Here is a 17657-nt window from a genome sequence, read left to right as displayed (position 1 = left end):
ATCTAATTGCTGGAACCCACCTCCAGAATTTCTGAATCAGTATGTTGAGGTAGGGCCCGAGAATTTGCATTTCCAGCACATTCCCAGGTAATGCTGCTGTGGCCGCACTCCAGGGGTCATACTCTCAGAACCACTGTCAGAGAGTGATTGATTTATTCACCATGCTCTGAATGTAAATTATGTATTTTTGGTCAAGTCCACCATTGCTGTACATTTCTTTTACTGACCTACTTGTCTGTGTCTTTTTTGAACAGGTATTTTGATGTTGGACTGCATGATTTCTTAATCAGGTAAGCCCATAATTTTTATTTTAGATAAAATTCTAGATAATGGAAGACTGGGATGAAAATAAAATCCTTTTTAAATATCTTGACAAATAATGGCAAATTGTATACTTGTCAAAAGAACCAACCACTAACACTATGGTTTTTTGGGCCTATAAGAATTTCACATGAAATTATCTTTTTCTAAAAGAACCAGAGGAAACTCTGTTTAAGGGGTTCATATCTGAAGTGATAGTTTCCCGAAAGCTTGGACAAACTTACTCCGAGTGCTGGGCTGCTGGAAAGACATACAGACAATGAAGAGCACCATCTTGCTTCTATACATTAACCAACTGCTTAACCAGTTTTCCCTCAACTGAATTTATGCTTTTCAAGTTGAATGTACTCTTTGTGTTATAGTCATCCAGCTCCAACCTTGTTCATAATTGGAAGAGATTACAGATGGCAGTTTATAGCCTAGTTTATTGGTGATTTTTACCAGAGTTGGCTTGTGGGGCATATTAATTCTAAATAGCTATTAAATCAAACAGAGGTTAAATGGAAATATACCAGAATATTAACAGGGTTGGTGAAAATGTGCATGATATGTTTTTCTGCTATCAACTTTGCTGTATTTTCTATATTTTTTTTGTATTGAGTATATATTATTTTAATAACTATGAAAAATGGCCATTAAAAAAAACTCATTAAAAACATATGTGAGGGGGCGCCTGGGTGCCTCAGTGGGTTAAGCCTCTGCTTTCAGCTCGGGTGATGATCTCAGCGTCCTGGGATCGAGCCCCACATTGGGCTCTCTACTCAGCAGGAAGCCTGTTTCCCCCTCTCTCTGCCTGCTTCTCTGCCTACTTGAGATCTCTCTTTCTGTGTCAAATAAATAAATAAGTAAAATCTTTAAAAAAAAAATATGTGAGAAGCAATAACGGTTGCTGAAGGACTGTAAGCTAGTGATTATAAGGAAATAGGATATTGTATAGAGTGATTTGCTTTCTCCAAGTATGAGACTTTAAAGGCCAACTCTAAGAGTCTGCTAATAAACCACCTGTAAATCACATGTGATTTCTAGCCAGGCATTAGAGTGGTTCGGCCTGCACAGTGCATGATCAGCTTTCTGTTGGGAAGATGCTTCTGAGGGGAAATGTACATCACTGACATCACCTTTACTGAAACCCACAGCTTTTCCTCTGTGCTGCATCACCTACAGTGGTGTTCTAAGAAGGGCCATGCATTCCTGGACATTTCTCCAGGGCCTCATCCAAGGCTGTGCACGGAAATCTTGTTGGCTTACTCTAGACCCAAGGAACATGGATTTTCCTGGCTCTCTCCAGGGTATCACACATACATGGTAGTGGGATACCCACTACTCTTGACCCATTAAGGGTAAATGTGTTTTAGCAGGAGGGATAAAAGACCAATGCTTAGCAAAAAGGCAGACATGAGAATTCCATATCTAAACTGATGAGAGAAAGCTGGGTGGGGATACTTGAGTGGGTGGTTTGGATTTTTGAGTTAATGTACTTGCAGCAGATGCTACCCTGTACCTTCTGTGTTCTCTGTTAACTTTCTGGAGGGCAGGGAACATGTCTCAATCGCCTTTGCCTGATTAGCTTGTACAGAATCAACCTTCAACAAATATTTGTGGTTGGAGTGAACAAAATGAGACAGAAAGGACAAAGAGGGCATGGATTAAGAAGAAGCTGTTAAGTCATTTATTCAACAAATAATGGTTAAGCCTATCATGTATCACTTACTTGAATATGTCTGGGGTACCACTGTGAGAAACGTAGGCATCTGATTTAAGGCTTTCCCTGAGCTTCTTACTAGCCAGTCTTGTTGTGTGAGGGACCTGAAGTTGGGGCGGGGGGAGGGATGGTCTACCTCTGGGACCCTTCCTCCCTTTCCTTCTTCTGGGCTCCGAACAAATCTCCTGTGTTGGGTGGGAAGGAAGGATAGGGGGCGGGTAAGGGCTTCTCATGTACCTGGTGCTGGCAGGAGGCCCTTTTGGATGGGTACTGGTAACATGTTCTAACTGGTCACCTTCATCAGTGTTCTGTGAATCCAACAGAAGTGGGGGTTAAGGCTTCTTTCTGCCCTGACATTTCTCTGCAGTTGTCCTTTTGTTTGCTCTGGTAGGGGCAGAGCAAATCAGTATGTGTGCTGTTGTATCTAGTTAGGGAATGAGTCTCTCCTCCTTGAGGGCATGCCCAGTCTCTGTGACAAGATCTCTTCATACCCACCCACCCCCATCTCACCCTGCCCCCACATGACAGCATTCTGCCCTAAGCCAAGACTCTGATGTGAAGACTCTGAGTTCCTTCCTCTACCCTCCTCCCAGTTTGGGATTTGGGGGCTGGAGATGTGGGGAGGTGGTTGGAGGGAGCAGTCCTCCATCTTTTAGGGGTGGGGATATCATCCCTTTATTTACAGCTCCCTTGAGAAAAATGGGTCCTTTCTGCTCCCGGTTTGGGTGGTCTAGCCCGATGGGCACAGAGTGCTGTTTCTCATGAGCCCCTTAGTGAGAACTGTTATCCCAGCATGAGGGTCCCGAAGGTTGAAGCAGGTAGGGATACTGTGTGAGGGGCATGTGAAGGAATGGCAGCAACAACTCTTTCAAGAAGTCAAGCTGGGAAGGGAAGGAAAGGAAAGAAAGGCCAGGCAGCTGGTGGAGAGGGTGGTTTGAGTGGGGATTTTTTTTTTTCCTTTTTAATTGAAGGGATTTTTGTATTTAGCCACCAGAAGGTGTTAAGTGCCCTTTTTAACTTTGAGAAAGTGGCTTCAGTTGGGTGGAGAGAAGCAGAGTGTGATTGCCCAGTTGCCCAGGCAGTGGGAAAGCAAAGCTGGTGGTGGTACCTTTGTTGCGCCAGAGAGTGCTGCCATGTTCCTGGGACTCTGTCCCTGGAAAGAACTGGAGAGGGTCAGAAGAGTGAGGCAATGCTTCCTACCCTGTATTGGCCAAGAGAAGAAAATATAGTCCCTTTCTTTAAGAGGAGGCATTGGTGAAATTAATTAACTACATTCATTGACTCCAACAAGCTCTTCACATGTACCCTAGGTCGTCAGACTGTTCTGAATACTTAGTGTTTGGCATGAGAGAAAGTGCAGCATGCCTGAAGTTAATCAGCTCCATCTTTTATGTTGATGGAAATAACGTTGACTTCTCCAGAATGACATGAATTTCCACAAAGCCAGGAGCCCTCTCTGTACTCCCAGCCTAGGCAACTGCCACGAGAGGCAGACTTCCTTTTAAGTTGTTGGAGTATTTCACTGAGCTGTGGGGGCAGGAAGGAACTGTCAAGTTTGATGAAATGTGAGCATTTTTGGTGTTGGTGTTTTATTATGACTGTGGGGAAATTGAGTGACCTCAATCGTTCCAGATCTTATAGAAATCAAAGGAAAGACTTTCAGGAAACAGTAATCACAACTCACTTAAGAATAGCCTCAGACAAAGGGTCTTGGTTGGGGTCCTACTAATGAAAAAGGGAAGACGTGTCCAATCTGGGAAGAGAGATTATGGAAGAAAATAGCTCTGTTTCATTTTAAAGGATAGGGTAGCGTGTTTAAGTTTAGCTTGGGTTAGTTTTGGCAAGAAAGTCAAAATGCTTCGTGAGGGTTGGTTTGATTCTTGCCGACCAAGGTATTTTTCATTTGACCTGGAGTTGTAGGCAGCCCCGCCCCTCTGATGGAGGCACATGGTGATGCTCTGTACCTGCCCATCTGTCCTTCTCTGAGCTCCTCCCATTGGCAAATAGTTTTAAGTGATACACGTTGTTGTCAACTTAAAAAGAAAACCTAGAGCCATCCCTCTTCTATGTTGTCTGGAAGATTGAATTTGTCTGTTTCCTTTTACAATTTCTGTGTTGCCCTTATGCTCACACATTTAAAAATCGGAAAAATAGCACCTGTATTTCCATCTTCTTTTCTATATTATTTATACTTAGCCATATAATGCATTTCAAATAAGGATTTCTTTTTCTAAATAGCAAAATAAGTTTTTTTTATTATTTTTCATTTTTATTCTAAAGACCAGGTGTGAATGCATCGAAGCCACTAGTTTTGTCCTAAGGATGGTGTCTCGATGTCCTGTCATGACTAGCAGAAATGCAGAATGTGATGGCTTGCCATGGTATTTCTTAGGCACATAGAAAAGTTCACTGAGCCTCTGGCATGGCCCTAAAGCTACCTGAGAAGATCTTCAGAGTTGATAATGGTCATTAAAAGAGAAATTCCTTTCTCTAAGTAATCAGATGCTGCTTGCAGAGTGCTGTTCAATACAGTGTAGATTCAGTCCTATGGAAACGCTAAAGTCTATATAAAACAGTGTTTGCCCTTTTGAGGCAATTTGTTCTGGTGATAGAGAAGGTAGAATGGGAGAACTGTCCCCTTCCTGTAATGCTTTTGTTCTGGAGGTGGATTCTGAGATTCCGCTGTGGTCTGGAGGGTCTTTGAGTTGCCAGAGGGCAGCGGATGACAGTCCTGTGTGGATTACTAGTTCACGGAATTCTGAAGTGAGCATGGAGTTTTTGGCTTTCCCTTGGTGACATCCTTCACCCGATCCATTCATGAAACTAGCCCGAGAGCAGAAGAGAAGGGTTGTTTGGGCTAAAAAAATGTTGGTGTTTTGAGCTCCATGAATCACAGGATAGTTTTTAACCTCCTTTATTTTGAGTAGCGCAAAGTCTACCAGCACATTTGCAGGAGTTAATTGTAGCATTCGTGGTGTTGATAAAGAAGTCTGCTCACCATCATTTGAAATATGTCTTGGATTCTGTGATATGTGAAATGTTCAAAAGAGTCTGCCTTGCATTTTTAAGAAGGCAAGTAGTCAAATGAAGGATTAATTTAGGCTAAATGACTCCTCCTAAAAAAAAGGAAGAGAGCTGAGGATAAGCCTCCCTCTTTCCTGTGTCTCCTTAGGGTAGTTGATACCTGGTTAGGCTCTGAGCTGCTCTGGATGCAGGGAGGTTAAGGACAGGAGGGTGGGCATTTGGTCCTGGGAGTAAGAACCAGATGGTAATAGGAAGATAATTAGCATCTATACTCAGTCTAGCAGTTTAGAAACATATAAACACAACACACATATACATATTTTGTAGATAAATATAAAAGAACTATTATGTATATATTTCTAAACACACACACACACACACACACACACACACACACGATAACTCAGGAAGAATACCTGATTTGTTGCATAGGATTTTGGATTTTTAATTTTGCAAATGTAACATGAACATGAACTTTGTACAAGGAGATAATTTTTAAGTAGTGGTATGAAAAGCAAATGCATTGATTAAAAGCTGCTCCCACCTGAGGTGAGCTTAAACTCTGTGTCTTCCAGTCCTAATTATGCCCTGCCCATTGTCTCTGAGTGGCACCCGGAGGGGACAAGGGGCTCCTGGGGGCCACCGCGTCTCTTTGGTCCCCGCCTGCTGCAAACTCCTCTCCTCTGAGACCACTGCAGTAGCACAGTGTTCTTTTTAAACCTTCCTTTCATTCTACTTGTGGTATATGAAAACAAGCAGCTAATGAGCTGTGCTGTGTTCCCGGAACAAAGTGTTTTAAATAAAAAGTGAAGAACATGTGAGTGAAGACAGCCAGATTCCAAAGCACGCCCCCAGAGGCAGGGCAGGGTCCTGGAGAGAAGCTATCCTGCTTCCACGGGGCCGTCCTCCCCCCCCCCCCACGGGGGCTGTCCCCCCACCCCTTCCACGAGGCTGTCCCCTCTTTCGCAGTGCTGCCCTACTTCCATCGTTGTTCCTGTGCCCAGTTTCCAAATGCTCTTGAGTCTGCCTCCTCAACATCTTTCACATCACCCATTCCTTCCTGTTTGTGGAGAAAGATTTTGCACTTCTGTCTGTAACTCGGGCTTCTTACCTCCTAGAGCTGTAGTGAGGTGTGACAGTGTATGCCAATAGCTCAGCTCTGTGCCTGGAAACAGTGGAGACTCAGTGAGGGCCAGTTTGTCCCTCCCCGCTGTACCTCCCCACTGGAATCAGAGTAGCAGGGTTTGAGTCCTGGCCTCTTTCCTTCCACCTGTGGGACTTCAGGTAGCTCAGGACCCTTTCTGAGCTCTCCATTTCTCATCTGTAAGTTGGCTGTTTACCTGAGGCTTTCCCTCCATACTCAGAGCAAGTCAGTGCTTCTCTTTGCTTCCATCAAAGACAGACCATACCCTCATGTTCCGGGCCCACTACAGTTGGTCTTCAGGCTAGCTTTCCACCTCATCTTGCCATATTCCTCCTTGTGCCACCACCAAATGGGAACAAATGTGGCTTTCTGTCCCTCCCCAAATCTCCTGGCTTCTTTCCTTGACTCATGTGTTCCCTGCGCCTGAATGTGCCTCTTTCCTCCACACCCACCTCCTGGCCCTCTCCAGTTCAGCTCAGTGCTGCCTCCTCCAAGCAGCCTTCCTCTTTCTCCCTCTACAGCACTACTTCCCAAGCTTCCTGGACCACGGGAATCTGCCGGGATGTTTTAGATGTATGCGGGCCAGGAATCAGTGCCATTACCATTTGCCCCAGGTGACCCTTGGAACCCATAGCTTTAAACAGAGTTCTTTTTGTGCATGCCCTACATTCTTCCTTGACAGTGAGCTCTTTGAGGGCAGGGTCTGGTTCATGTGTGTATTCCCCATAATAACCCACAATGTCTCATGCACAGAGGGTCCTTTGAGAGGCCCAAACTTCCTGTTATAAAATAAATAAGTCCTGGGGATGTAATAAGTCACATAATGACTCTAGCTAATAATACTGTATTGCAGATTTGAAAGTTGCTAAGAGAGTAGATTTTATAAGTTCTCATCACACATACACAAATTTGTAACCCTGTGAGGTGATGGCTGTTAACCAGACTTATAGTAGTGATCATTAACATACATGTGGATCAGATCTTTCATGTTGTACACTGAAATTCAATATAATGTTTGTTAAAAGAAACACTGAGGTGTATGAAAAGTTTGAAGAGTTATTTGAGCAAAAATTGAGCCAGTCAGGACAGTATGCAATCTAGCAAGAGAGAAAGAGCCCGAGGAGCTGTACAAAATGAAAGACTTGCATAGATGGGGGACCAGGAACAAGGAAGTTAAACCAGGCAAAAGAATTGGTTGGTTTTTGGCAGGGTCGCTTTGCTTATTTTATTTTGCTTTAGGGGATGGCGAGGGTCTATGGGGCACATAATCTAACTTGCTGATCGAGTGATTCCTGACTGACCGGTTTAAGACTCCATTTCTAGAAGGGCAGAAACGGCTGTTAAGTCTTTTGGTGAAATCTTGATGTGGGGCTTAGCATTAACAACTCCATTTGGGGCCTGTTTTCTTGTTTTTAATATGTTAAATGTCAGATATATGTCAATTTTTTTAAAAGTAATGCTTTCCCATTAAAAAAAAAAATAGGTGCCTGGGTGGCTCAGTGGGTAAAAGCTTCTGCCTTCGGTTCAGGTCATGATCCCAGGGTCCTGGGATCAAGCCCTGCATCAGGCTCTTCGCTCGGCGGGGAGTCTGCTTTTCCTCTCTCTCTGCCTGCCTCTCTGCCTACTTGTGATCTCTGTCTGTTAAATAAATAAATAAAATCTTAAAAAAAAAAAAAGAATAAAGCAACAGATTCAGAAAGTTCATTTCCTTCACGATATGGTTGAAGCCAGTGTCCCCAGTCTGAATAACCCAAGGACACAGAGCGTAGGAAGGACGGCCTGAGCATTTGGCACCACTAATTTAAAAAAAAAAAAATTTGAATGAATAAATTGTAACTCTCAAGCATGTAACAGGACTTAGTAGCTATGTCCTGATCTTTTCATGTAATCTTTTTATGCAACCAGCACTCTTCCAGGAGCTGGGAGAGAAGCAGCGAGAAGGTAGACAATGGTCTGCCCTCAGCTGGCTTGCATTGCAGTGGGTGGAGATAGAGGGTAGACAAGAACACAAGTGGGGGGCGTCTGGGTGGCTCAGTGGGTTAAAAGCCTCTGCCTTCGGCTCGGGTCATGATCCCAGGGTCCTGGGATGGAGCCCCACATTGGGCTCTCTGCTCGGCAGGGAGCCTGCTTCCCTTCCTCTCTCTCTGCCTGCCTCTCTGCCTATTTGTGATCTCTGTCTGTCAAATAAATAAGTAATATCTTAAAAAAAAAAAAGAACACAAGTGGGCACAGGGATTACCATGAGGTGATGGAGGGGCAAGGGCTGAGAGCCACTTGTGACAGCACGGGTAAGGTAGGAAGAGCCTCTGTGAGGCAGCTGGGGACACTGAGCGGAGATGTGAGTGTTAGGGTACGGAGTCGACCACCCCTCAATCAGACAGAGAACACTCTCGATAATGCAAGTCACACAGTGAGGTTTATTTCCAGCTGGCTGGGGTCCAAGTATCCGCCTGGCGCAGTGGGTTTCAACAAGGACCCCGAGCACTCAAAGCCATAGGTTTATATAGCATTTTCAAGGCGCTTCTTCATGGCTACATACATCTCTTGCGCCCCACTTTGACAGTTTAACTTTGTTTAACTTTTTTTTGCCACCCCCGCGTCACCCTGGCGGTTAAGTGAGATTTAGGTTTAGAAGAATTTTCACCTTAATTACATTTCCTTCTGCCTCAGCCTCCTGCAGTTTTATGGTGGGGAGGGCGACCTTTGGCCTCAAGGTACTGAGCCATTGAAAAGATGGCCTTTTTGTTGTAAATCACCAGGACATTTGCAAACCAAGGGAGACCCTGGTCTAGCAGGATTGTGATCTCTGCAAGTTAACTATTTGTTTTTCTTCAACATTTGGTCCCTGTGGCGCCATCACCTAACCGCCCTGGTGGTATACACAGTGTCAGCCTGTTAGGGACACTCAGTAAAATGGCTTCCCGGCCTTCAGGATGGCCATTCTTATGCTAACCCACTCTTACAGTGCAAGGTGCCAGCTTTTGCTTTGCCAAGATGGCTGGACTTCTGTCAGGGCCAGACCCGAGGTGGGTACAGCCTGGTTTTTCTTGGCCTCCACACCTGAAGCTGGTTTCTGGGACTTGTTTTTAAGTCTCCTGGGGGAAGGGGAGCAGGGACAGTTTAAGGGTTAAACAACAAAATTATTGTTTAACATCAATGGAAGCCTCTGGCTAAAATAAAAATATAAAATAGGTCCTTACAGTGAGTGAGGAGGGGGAGGCGGTCAGAGCAAGGTCTTGGCTAGGCTGTTTCGGGTTGGGGCGGGGGGAGCAAGCTCCAAGGCCCTGAGAGGAAGAGAAGCCACGGGAGGAATGGAAGGAAGGAAGCCGGGAGGCTGCAGGACCAGGGAGCACTGAGTCCAATGAGGTCTGGAGGCAGAGGCCACAGCCAGACGGTGAGAAGGATTGGGTTCCCTTTTAAATGTCATCAGAGCCATTGGAGGGTTTGACGGAGGGGAATACCATGATTTAATTTATATTTTTCAAAACTCACTATGACAGGCTTAGCTGGGAAGTTAGTGAAATTGGGATTTCAGAACCTCCACCATCACCATGCTTTGCCTCCACAGGCTGGAGTTCCGTGACCCAGGCCCATCCTTGCTCCTCAGGGAAGATTCTCTGATGACCAGCAGCTGTGAAGGCTGCTCTGTCGAGTAATAATAACAACCCTAAGCTATCCTTTAGTTTACCCCTATTTGTGTTTGCGTATATATTACAAAAGGTGCGGTTGTGCATGTGGCCAGTAATTGAAGGCAACAGAACCATGGTGGAACATGGCTGTAGGCTGTCTCTAGAAGCATGGGCAGCTGGAGAGAGTGGGTCTGGAGCCAGGATCTTCACTCAGGAGGGAGGTCTGCAGCCTTCTCCCGGGAACAGGTCATCATCTTGTCTTGGGAGCTCCCTGCCAGCCCGGCCCCTCGCTCCTTCCCTGGTACTTTATCTTGGGCCCTCAGTGCTCCTGTTTTGGTGCTGCTGCCCTTGGATGTCAGCCGAGAGGCCTCCTACATCCCCAACACTGGCTTCCCCTCTGGGACAGCCTGGAGCAGAACCCTATCCGGTTTGCTCATGAAAACTGTTGGCTGATGCATTGGTGTATTCTCTGCTTTGTTATAAAAAACTGAGCCCCCTTCCTGAGTTCCTCCATCATGGTCACTGTCCAAGACAGTTTTTCCTATTTATTCTCTAGACTGAAACCCATGGAGTACTTTGCAGTCCTTCACTTTCCTTTGTAGAATTTTGGGGTTGCAATGACCCTGATGACTCTGTTCTACGTTACAGTAATTTTCAGTTCTTAGACGATTTCTCAGATCTACTCTTGGTTCTATCTTACAGCTACCACTTTTGAGGAAAAAGTTTTTGGAATTATTCTTCTTCATGGCTGTGCTATATTAGGTTTGTTAATTAGAAAATCCAGATTAAAGAAAAAAACTTAAAAAACCCTTCATGCTCTGAGTTGAAGTGCATAATTCACTTCCTACCATTCATAGCTTCTATCAATACAGATGTTCCAGTGAATAAATGGATCTTTAAAAAAAGAAAGAAAGAAAGAAAAAGAGCCCTTGGCGAACTGATTGAGAAAATTTGCAGTGTGGAGACATTATTTTAAAAATGTAAAAAGCTCTGAGCCAAGGCTGCTGTTGAGCAAGACGGGCTGTAAGTTCTGTGGTCTAAAGCTAGTGCTGATGGGCTATTGACAGGACATTTGTTAAGTAATGGTGGGGGGCACCTGCGTGGCTCAGTGGGTTAAGCCTCTGCCTTCGGCTCAGGTCATGATCTCAGGGTCCTGGGATGGAGCCCCACATCGGGCTCTCTGCTCGGCGGGGAGCCTGCTTCCCCCCCTCTCTCTTCCTGCCTCTCTGCCTACTTGTGATCTCTGTCTGTCAAATAAATAAATAAAATCTTTAAAAAAAAAAAAAGTAATGATGGTGGTAGCGCCTTTTTTGAAGATTCTTTTCCTGATTCCTGGGATCATTCTTGTAAGGACCTATTTTATATTTTTATATTTTAGCCAGAGGCTTCCATTGAGATTAAACAATAACCTTGTTGTTTAACTCTTAAACTGTCCCTGCTCCCCTTCCCCCAGGGGACTTACTTAAAAACAAGTTCCAGAAATCAGCCTCAGGTAACAAAGCTCAAATACAAGGGTGGGTCAGGCCAGGTGGAGACATCTGATCAGTCGGGGGTTGCATACTGTCTCCTTAGCTACCAAGGAGTATGGGCCCCGCCCTTGGGGAGCCTTTTGAGCACCAGTCCTAACCAAGGTGATAGGCTGGGTCAAATGTCTACTATAGGGTAAATTGTAATTCAGTTGGTCACCTAGCATCACTGTGCAGCTTTCTCTGTGTGTTACAATTTCACTGGCCACCTGTGCGTGGCCAGGCCCAACCACATGGCCTTTGCCCTTAAAAGCTAGTCCGTAAAGGAGAGCGGGGTTGCCCTCTCTGTAAAAGGCGCGGCCCTGGCTGTCAGTTTGATTCTTGATGCTTGGTGCGAAATAAAGCTTTGCTTGACCTTCGCTTTGTATCAGTCTCGCTCCTTTAATCACGGACCCATTATTGGAGCATAACAATTCTGCCCTGTGGGGCTTCCACACCAGGTAGAAGGCAGAAACTTGGTTTCCTTCACTGCAGCAAAGGTCTCGGATTCCGCCTCCCCTTGATGTTGACTCTGACGAGAACAGGTGTGTGCAGGTAGGACTGGAATGCCTTCTTCTGAGCCTGGCAGTGGTGACATCCAGCTCTGAGAGGCAGAGGTCCCGGCTCGGGGCCTGCACCTGGCACTGGTGATTGGGAGCCACTCCCCTGAGTCAAGTGGCGGCACAGTAGGGTCCCTGTTGTGGTAAGGAGTGGTGTGAAATTGTCAGCAGCTCCTGACTGCCTCACCTCCAAGCCTGGATTTGAGACCCTCTCCCAGAGACCGTGCAAACTGCCCGTCCTTCTCTAATCAACCCCTTTCGGGGTCAAATGAGCTAGAGCAGGTTCTGTTATTTGTAGCTACACCTGATGGAGTTCCTTATCCAGTGGTGTCTGGGATGTGTAGCGCCGCGGGTCCAGGGGTGGTGGTGGGCGTTTTGCCCGCGAGCCACCGCAGTTCCATACACACGGGAGCTAGCACTGCACCTGTTTCTGTGTCAGGGCAGAAGCAGCGTGTGAAGGGGCTAGGACACTGGGTTGGATACAGAAGGCCACGGTCATCGTCTGCCTCCCTGCTCTCTGGCTTCATTGGCTTCATGCAAGTGTCTTCTGTTTGGACCTCAGTTTCTTTATTTGGGAAATGAGGGAATTATACCCGATTAACTGCAAGGTCCTTTCTAATCTCAACAGACTCCGATAAGCAGCTTTGCTGTGTTTAATATTAGAGGGTCACTTCTGTTGTCTGGATCTGCACTGTCTACTATAGTAGCTACTGTTATGCCCGAGTTTTTGCGTCTGAGAGACCACCAAGGAGACAAGCACCGATGCAATCACACGAGGGTTTATTTGACAAGCTTATGCTTGGGCCCAAGTATACCCGACACAGCGGAGTAGGAACTTGGACTCCGAGTCAGATTATAGTCAGGGTTTTTAAAAGGCAGAGTAGGGGTAGACTCAGCAGTGGGTGAGAACAAAAGGGGGTTATGGATGATGTAAGTCTCTAAGGAATTTTGGAAGCGAGGTCTCCAGGACCTTGAGGGGCTAGCTATTGTCTGGGGAAAAGGTTATTCATTACTAGTAATAAAAATCTTCTCGTGAGACCCTCTAGATGTATATCAGTGGGTCATATGCTTGGGAACGATTGCTGACACTATCTTGGAGGTTTAGAGATAAAGTTTCACATTTCTCCCATCAAGTGTCCTTGTTAGTAAGATTTAGGTTTAGAAATTTAACTTTATTTACATTTCCTTCTGCCTCAGCCTCCTTCAGTTTTATGGTGGGGAGGGCGACATTAGGGCTTAAGGAACTGAGTTATTTGTCTCTTGAAATTGGGCTATTGAGAAGATAGCTTCTTTGTTGTAAATCACTAGGACATTTGTAAACGGAGGGAGACTCCTATCTTGCAGGATTGTGATCTCTGCAAGTTAACTATTTGTTTTTCTTTTAGGGCAGCCAGGGGTGGCTGAGGAATGTCACACATACTACTGAGGGGAGGGGAGCGGGAGCGGGTGGAGAGTGGGTGCAAGGTGCCAGATTTTGCTTTGCCAAGATGGCTGTGCTCATGTCAGGGTTGGACTCGAGGTGGGTACAGCCTTGTTTTTCTTGGCCTCCACACTACTAGCCATGTTATTTATTTATTTATTTATTTATTTATTTATTTATTTATTTATTTTTAGATTTTATTTATTTATTTGACAGAGAGAGAGAGAGAGAATGAGATCACAAGTAGGCAGAGAGAGGGGGAAGCAGGCTCACTGCTGAGCAGAGAGCCCGATGCGGGGCTCGATCCCAGGACCCTGAGATCATGACCTGAGCCAAAGGCAGAGGCTTAACCCACTGAGCTACCCAGGTACCCAACCATGTTATTTATTTTAAATAAAATATAAATTGGTTAAAAGTCAACAAGATTACAGAGTTCGGTTCCTTAGTTGCATGAACCACATTTTAAGGGCTCTGCAGCCACATGTAGCTACAGGCTATCATAGCAGACGGTGCAGAGCAGGGAGAGAACATTTCCATCATCACAGAACATTCTCTTGCCTAACACTGGTCTAGATGATAACGCCTTTTGTCTACTCCCCTTGTAAAAAGGCTGGGTGTTTGTTGTAGTTCTGCCCGCCTACTTGACTGATCAACATCTACCTTATTAGCATTCAGCTTGCCTCAAATGGGACTCTGCCCGACCTACCCAGCCGTGACCCAGCCCTACTCTTTTCACCCACCCCCCACTGCCCCATCTTAGAGGGTGCTGCTCTACCCACACCAACCAGGATAAAAGCCTTGGGGTTATTCTGGAAATGTCCTTCTTCCTCACGCCCCACATCCATTTTCATTCCTAAATTCTGTTAGTTCTTCCTATAAATATTAACTGCACATGCCCAGTTTTCCCCATTCCTACTCTGTATGCCATAACTGAGGCCTCCCTTATCTTTCTCTTGCCTTGTATTGTAAATCTTACCTTTATCTTCTTCCTCCTTCCAGTCTGTCCCCTCAGGCCACTCCCAAGGGTATTGAATCAAAATAGTCCAGAAACTGAAGGCAGCCCTCTCCTCCCTCAATCATTTATTCCAGGGCTTTTCTAGACCTAACAGCCCCATGAACAGTCTCCTTAGACTTCCTTTTATTCCCTGGGCAAGACTCACTTATGCATTTTTTTCTTTTTTGTCCATGCTGTTTCTCGTTCCTTCTTTCTACATAGGCCCTCTTAGCACCTGGTTCAGAGGACACCTCTTTTGCAAAGCCTAGCTGACGCACCTGAAAGAGCTAGATAACTCCTTCTCCCCCTGACCAACACACTTGGTCTTGTTGATCGCAGTCAGTGGCGTGGGGCTGAGGCTTGGGTAGTCTGGGTTTGCGAGCTGGTTGCATCCTTATTTACTCTATGGCCAACCAGGCAGCTCTGTGCTTGACTTTTCTCATCTGCAGATGGGTAGTACTGGTAGTAGTAATACCTACTTCATGAGTTTTTTCTGAGGATTAAATGATATAATATATATCAAATGCTTAAAATAGTGCTCAGCACAGAGTGAATACTTAATAATTACTAGCTGTCAGCATCTTTATCGTCATACTCGCCACCCCTGAGGACCAGAAACTTGAGCTTGGTTTCTTCTGCATTTTCCTTTGAGCACCTGGCAATGGATGGCGTGTCCATGGCTGGAGATGGCTGTAGCCCAAACCCAAGTCAGCTCGGGCACTTAACTAGTTCTGGGACTTTTGATCAGCTAGTTATTAAATATTATTGCTTTAGTTTCCCCCCTGTGAAATGCTGCCTTAGGAAGGCAATCTGGTACTTCAAAAATCTGAGTTAAACCACACCAATAAGTAAATGCCAAATGGGTGAGATCAATCATTCTAAATGTATGGCTCCACTCACTTCTTTATCAAACAGTTTTAGTACCTACTGCCCCCTGCTCAGTGCTTGGAACCTGGCAGTTAGCAAAAGAGACATAGTTCCCCCTCCCATTGAGCTTATCATTTAGGAGCAGAGAAATGTTTGTCAGAGACCATATGCGTGTCTGGAAAAGTAGAGCAGTCAGTAATGCCAAAAAAGGAGGAACACATGGTCCTACAATTGTGTGTCACAGGGCACCTGATCCAGGGGTGGGGCAGGAACCAGCCATGGGGAAGCCTCCCCCAGGAGGCAATGCTTGGGATCGAGGGTGCAGGGAAAAGCAGACCCAAAGCCCCGAGGGGAAGAAGCAGGGTGCCTTCCAAGAAGAACAGAAAGAAGGTCCTTGTGGTTGGGGCACAGAGTGAGGTAGGGAAGTTATCCTGGGCCAGGCCATGCTAGGCCTTCCATGCCATTCAGGCCAGCCCAGATTCTCAGCAGTAAGTTGGGAATGAGTGACTGAGCAGTTGGCTGGGAAAGTATAGCTATAGTTAAAACTGACATATGCATGTGTATCCTAGCATGTTCAAAGTCCTCATTTGGACGATGGCATCGACATACTGAAGAGAAGAAACTTGCAATAGAAAATGTGTAATATAGCCTATTTACTAGAGTAGAAGGATCTGTTGTGAGGAATTTTATCACCAGTGTTCAACATTTACGATGACATACACTTCTGTATTAATTAGAGCAGATCTATTTGCATCCAGATGCTTTTACCCGATTGAGAATGGGTGAACGTCTACTCAATGAGCTGGGAATCTGGAACACCCCGCAGTCTGTGGGAATAGGGAGTTGCTGGGGTAGCAGAGAGTATGAGGCTGGGAGTCAGTGTAGTGATCTACTTCTCCATCATTTGTTTTGGAGGATTGTCAAAATGCACTCATGGGAATGTACTCCTACAAACATTACTTTTTAAGAAGTGCAACCTTGGAACCCTGGGGTTGCCTTCAAATATTGGTCAACATTTAAGATCGAGTTCTGTTGCAGTGAGGATACACACTGTGAAGCTGGTGTGGGCCAGAGAGAACGCTAAAGCGAGCAGGCTCTCAGGAATGGGGGCAACTTGCTCTGGGGCAGGAGCTTAGTAGGGCACCAGCCTCGTACCAGGAGGTTGGTATATGCTAAGAGTAATGTAAGACTCGCTTCTTAAGTGTCGTGGACATTTTCTCCGTACTCTGGCTGTTCAGTACCTTTAGAGCACCCTCTGGCTTTGGAGAATTTCTGGCCTTCTGAAATCGACCTCCTGAAAGTACAAGTCAAAAGTCATTTTCTGGGTCTCCCTTACATCTAGGGTCAGAATGTATTCCGGGCCCTGACACTCTGATGTAGCAGAGAGGCAGCTTTGATTCACAAGAGACAAGGGGTACCCTGGCGACGTGTTTCTGGCGAGGGTGGTAGAGAGATGTGCAGCTTCTAGATGCCGCTAGACCGGGTTCCCACGCACCACCAGCAGTGGCATCCACAGAGCCATCTGGTGGACCAGTCCTCTCCGAGCCCAGCCCCATTTGCTGGCCACCCAAATATTCTGTGACCTAATGCTCTTGAAGAAATCCCTTCTCTGCTTAAATTTGCTAGAGTAGATTATGTTGATTGCAACTAAAAACTCTTACCATACTATGCAGATGGGCGTGGTCAAGGTAGCAAGTAGCTCTGTGCTCCTGGCAACTCAGTGCTGAGGAGGGACCTCAGGAATCACAAGGTTATGGGATAAAGTTTTGTTCTTTTGGTTATGGTATCTATTCAGGTGTTTCCACTAAATGAGGCCAGCAAACTCGAAAATCCTCAGGTATATAAAATTGCACACACAAAACACACAGGATTTATGGAAAAATAGAGTTGGCTAGATCACTTGAAACCTACATAACACTCTCCAGGGCACGAAGAAAAATAATAACAGCCCTAATAAAAATAGCAGCACAACTGGGAAGTCACGCTGCATTCCTAGGAAATGAATATTCTGTTAAGGATCTAGTAAATATGCTACCTTTGTGGTAGAAAGGGCTCTAAGGAGGGGCCCCAGCCACTGAGTTCTGGAGACAAGAAGGAGGTGGGGGGAAGGCACTAGCAGGCTTTATACAACTTGAGCCATGACTGGGATGGGTGGCTCTGGGTCCTCGTTCTATGTTCTTTTACACGGAGTCTTAGAGAACCATGTCCTCAGTTCTCAATATTTGATTCAATTTCAATGCTTCTAAGGGTATGTGGCCCAACTAGGCCGGTGGGAGAAAGGGGTGGGATGAGCAGGTATCTGGTGCAAGAATGCGGTCAGCTCTGTTTGTGAACTGTGTCTGGATGTTTTTACTTGGGGGCTGAGAAAAAAATACATGTAAACTGACATAATTTCTGTTTTATATGAACATTGTTCTCCTGTCTACCCATTTCATAGGAACTATGATACTTAAACATGTGTTGTTATAGACCAGACTGTATTTGGATTTAA

The 17657-nt window shown here is 45.5% G+C and overlaps 1 protein-coding gene across 2 annotated transcripts in view; it reads left to right on the top strand.

Moving 5' to 3' along the window:
* Positions 1-17657, top strand: part of LOC111162365 (hedgehog acyltransferase) — a 328170-nt gene that overhangs the window by 170892 nt on the left and 139621 nt on the right. For both annotated transcript variants that reach the window (XM_022526736.1, XM_022526737.1), the window contains exon 9: positions 255-290. In XM_022526736.1, the coding sequence (XP_022382444.1) occupies positions 255-290 (36 nt within the window). The remainder of the gene's footprint in view (positions 1-254; positions 291-17657) is intronic.

Source organism: Enhydra lutris, unplaced genomic scaffold (genome assembly GCF_002288905.1).
Source record: "Enhydra lutris kenyoni isolate GAN:26980312 unplaced genomic scaffold, ASM228890v2 scaffoldscaffold91, whole genome shotgun sequence".
Taxonomy (NCBI): domain Eukaryota; kingdom Metazoa; phylum Chordata; class Mammalia; order Carnivora; family Mustelidae; genus Enhydra; species Enhydra lutris.
Note: the sequence above shows the minus strand (reverse complement) of the source record. Positions and strands in the feature narration are given on the sequence as shown.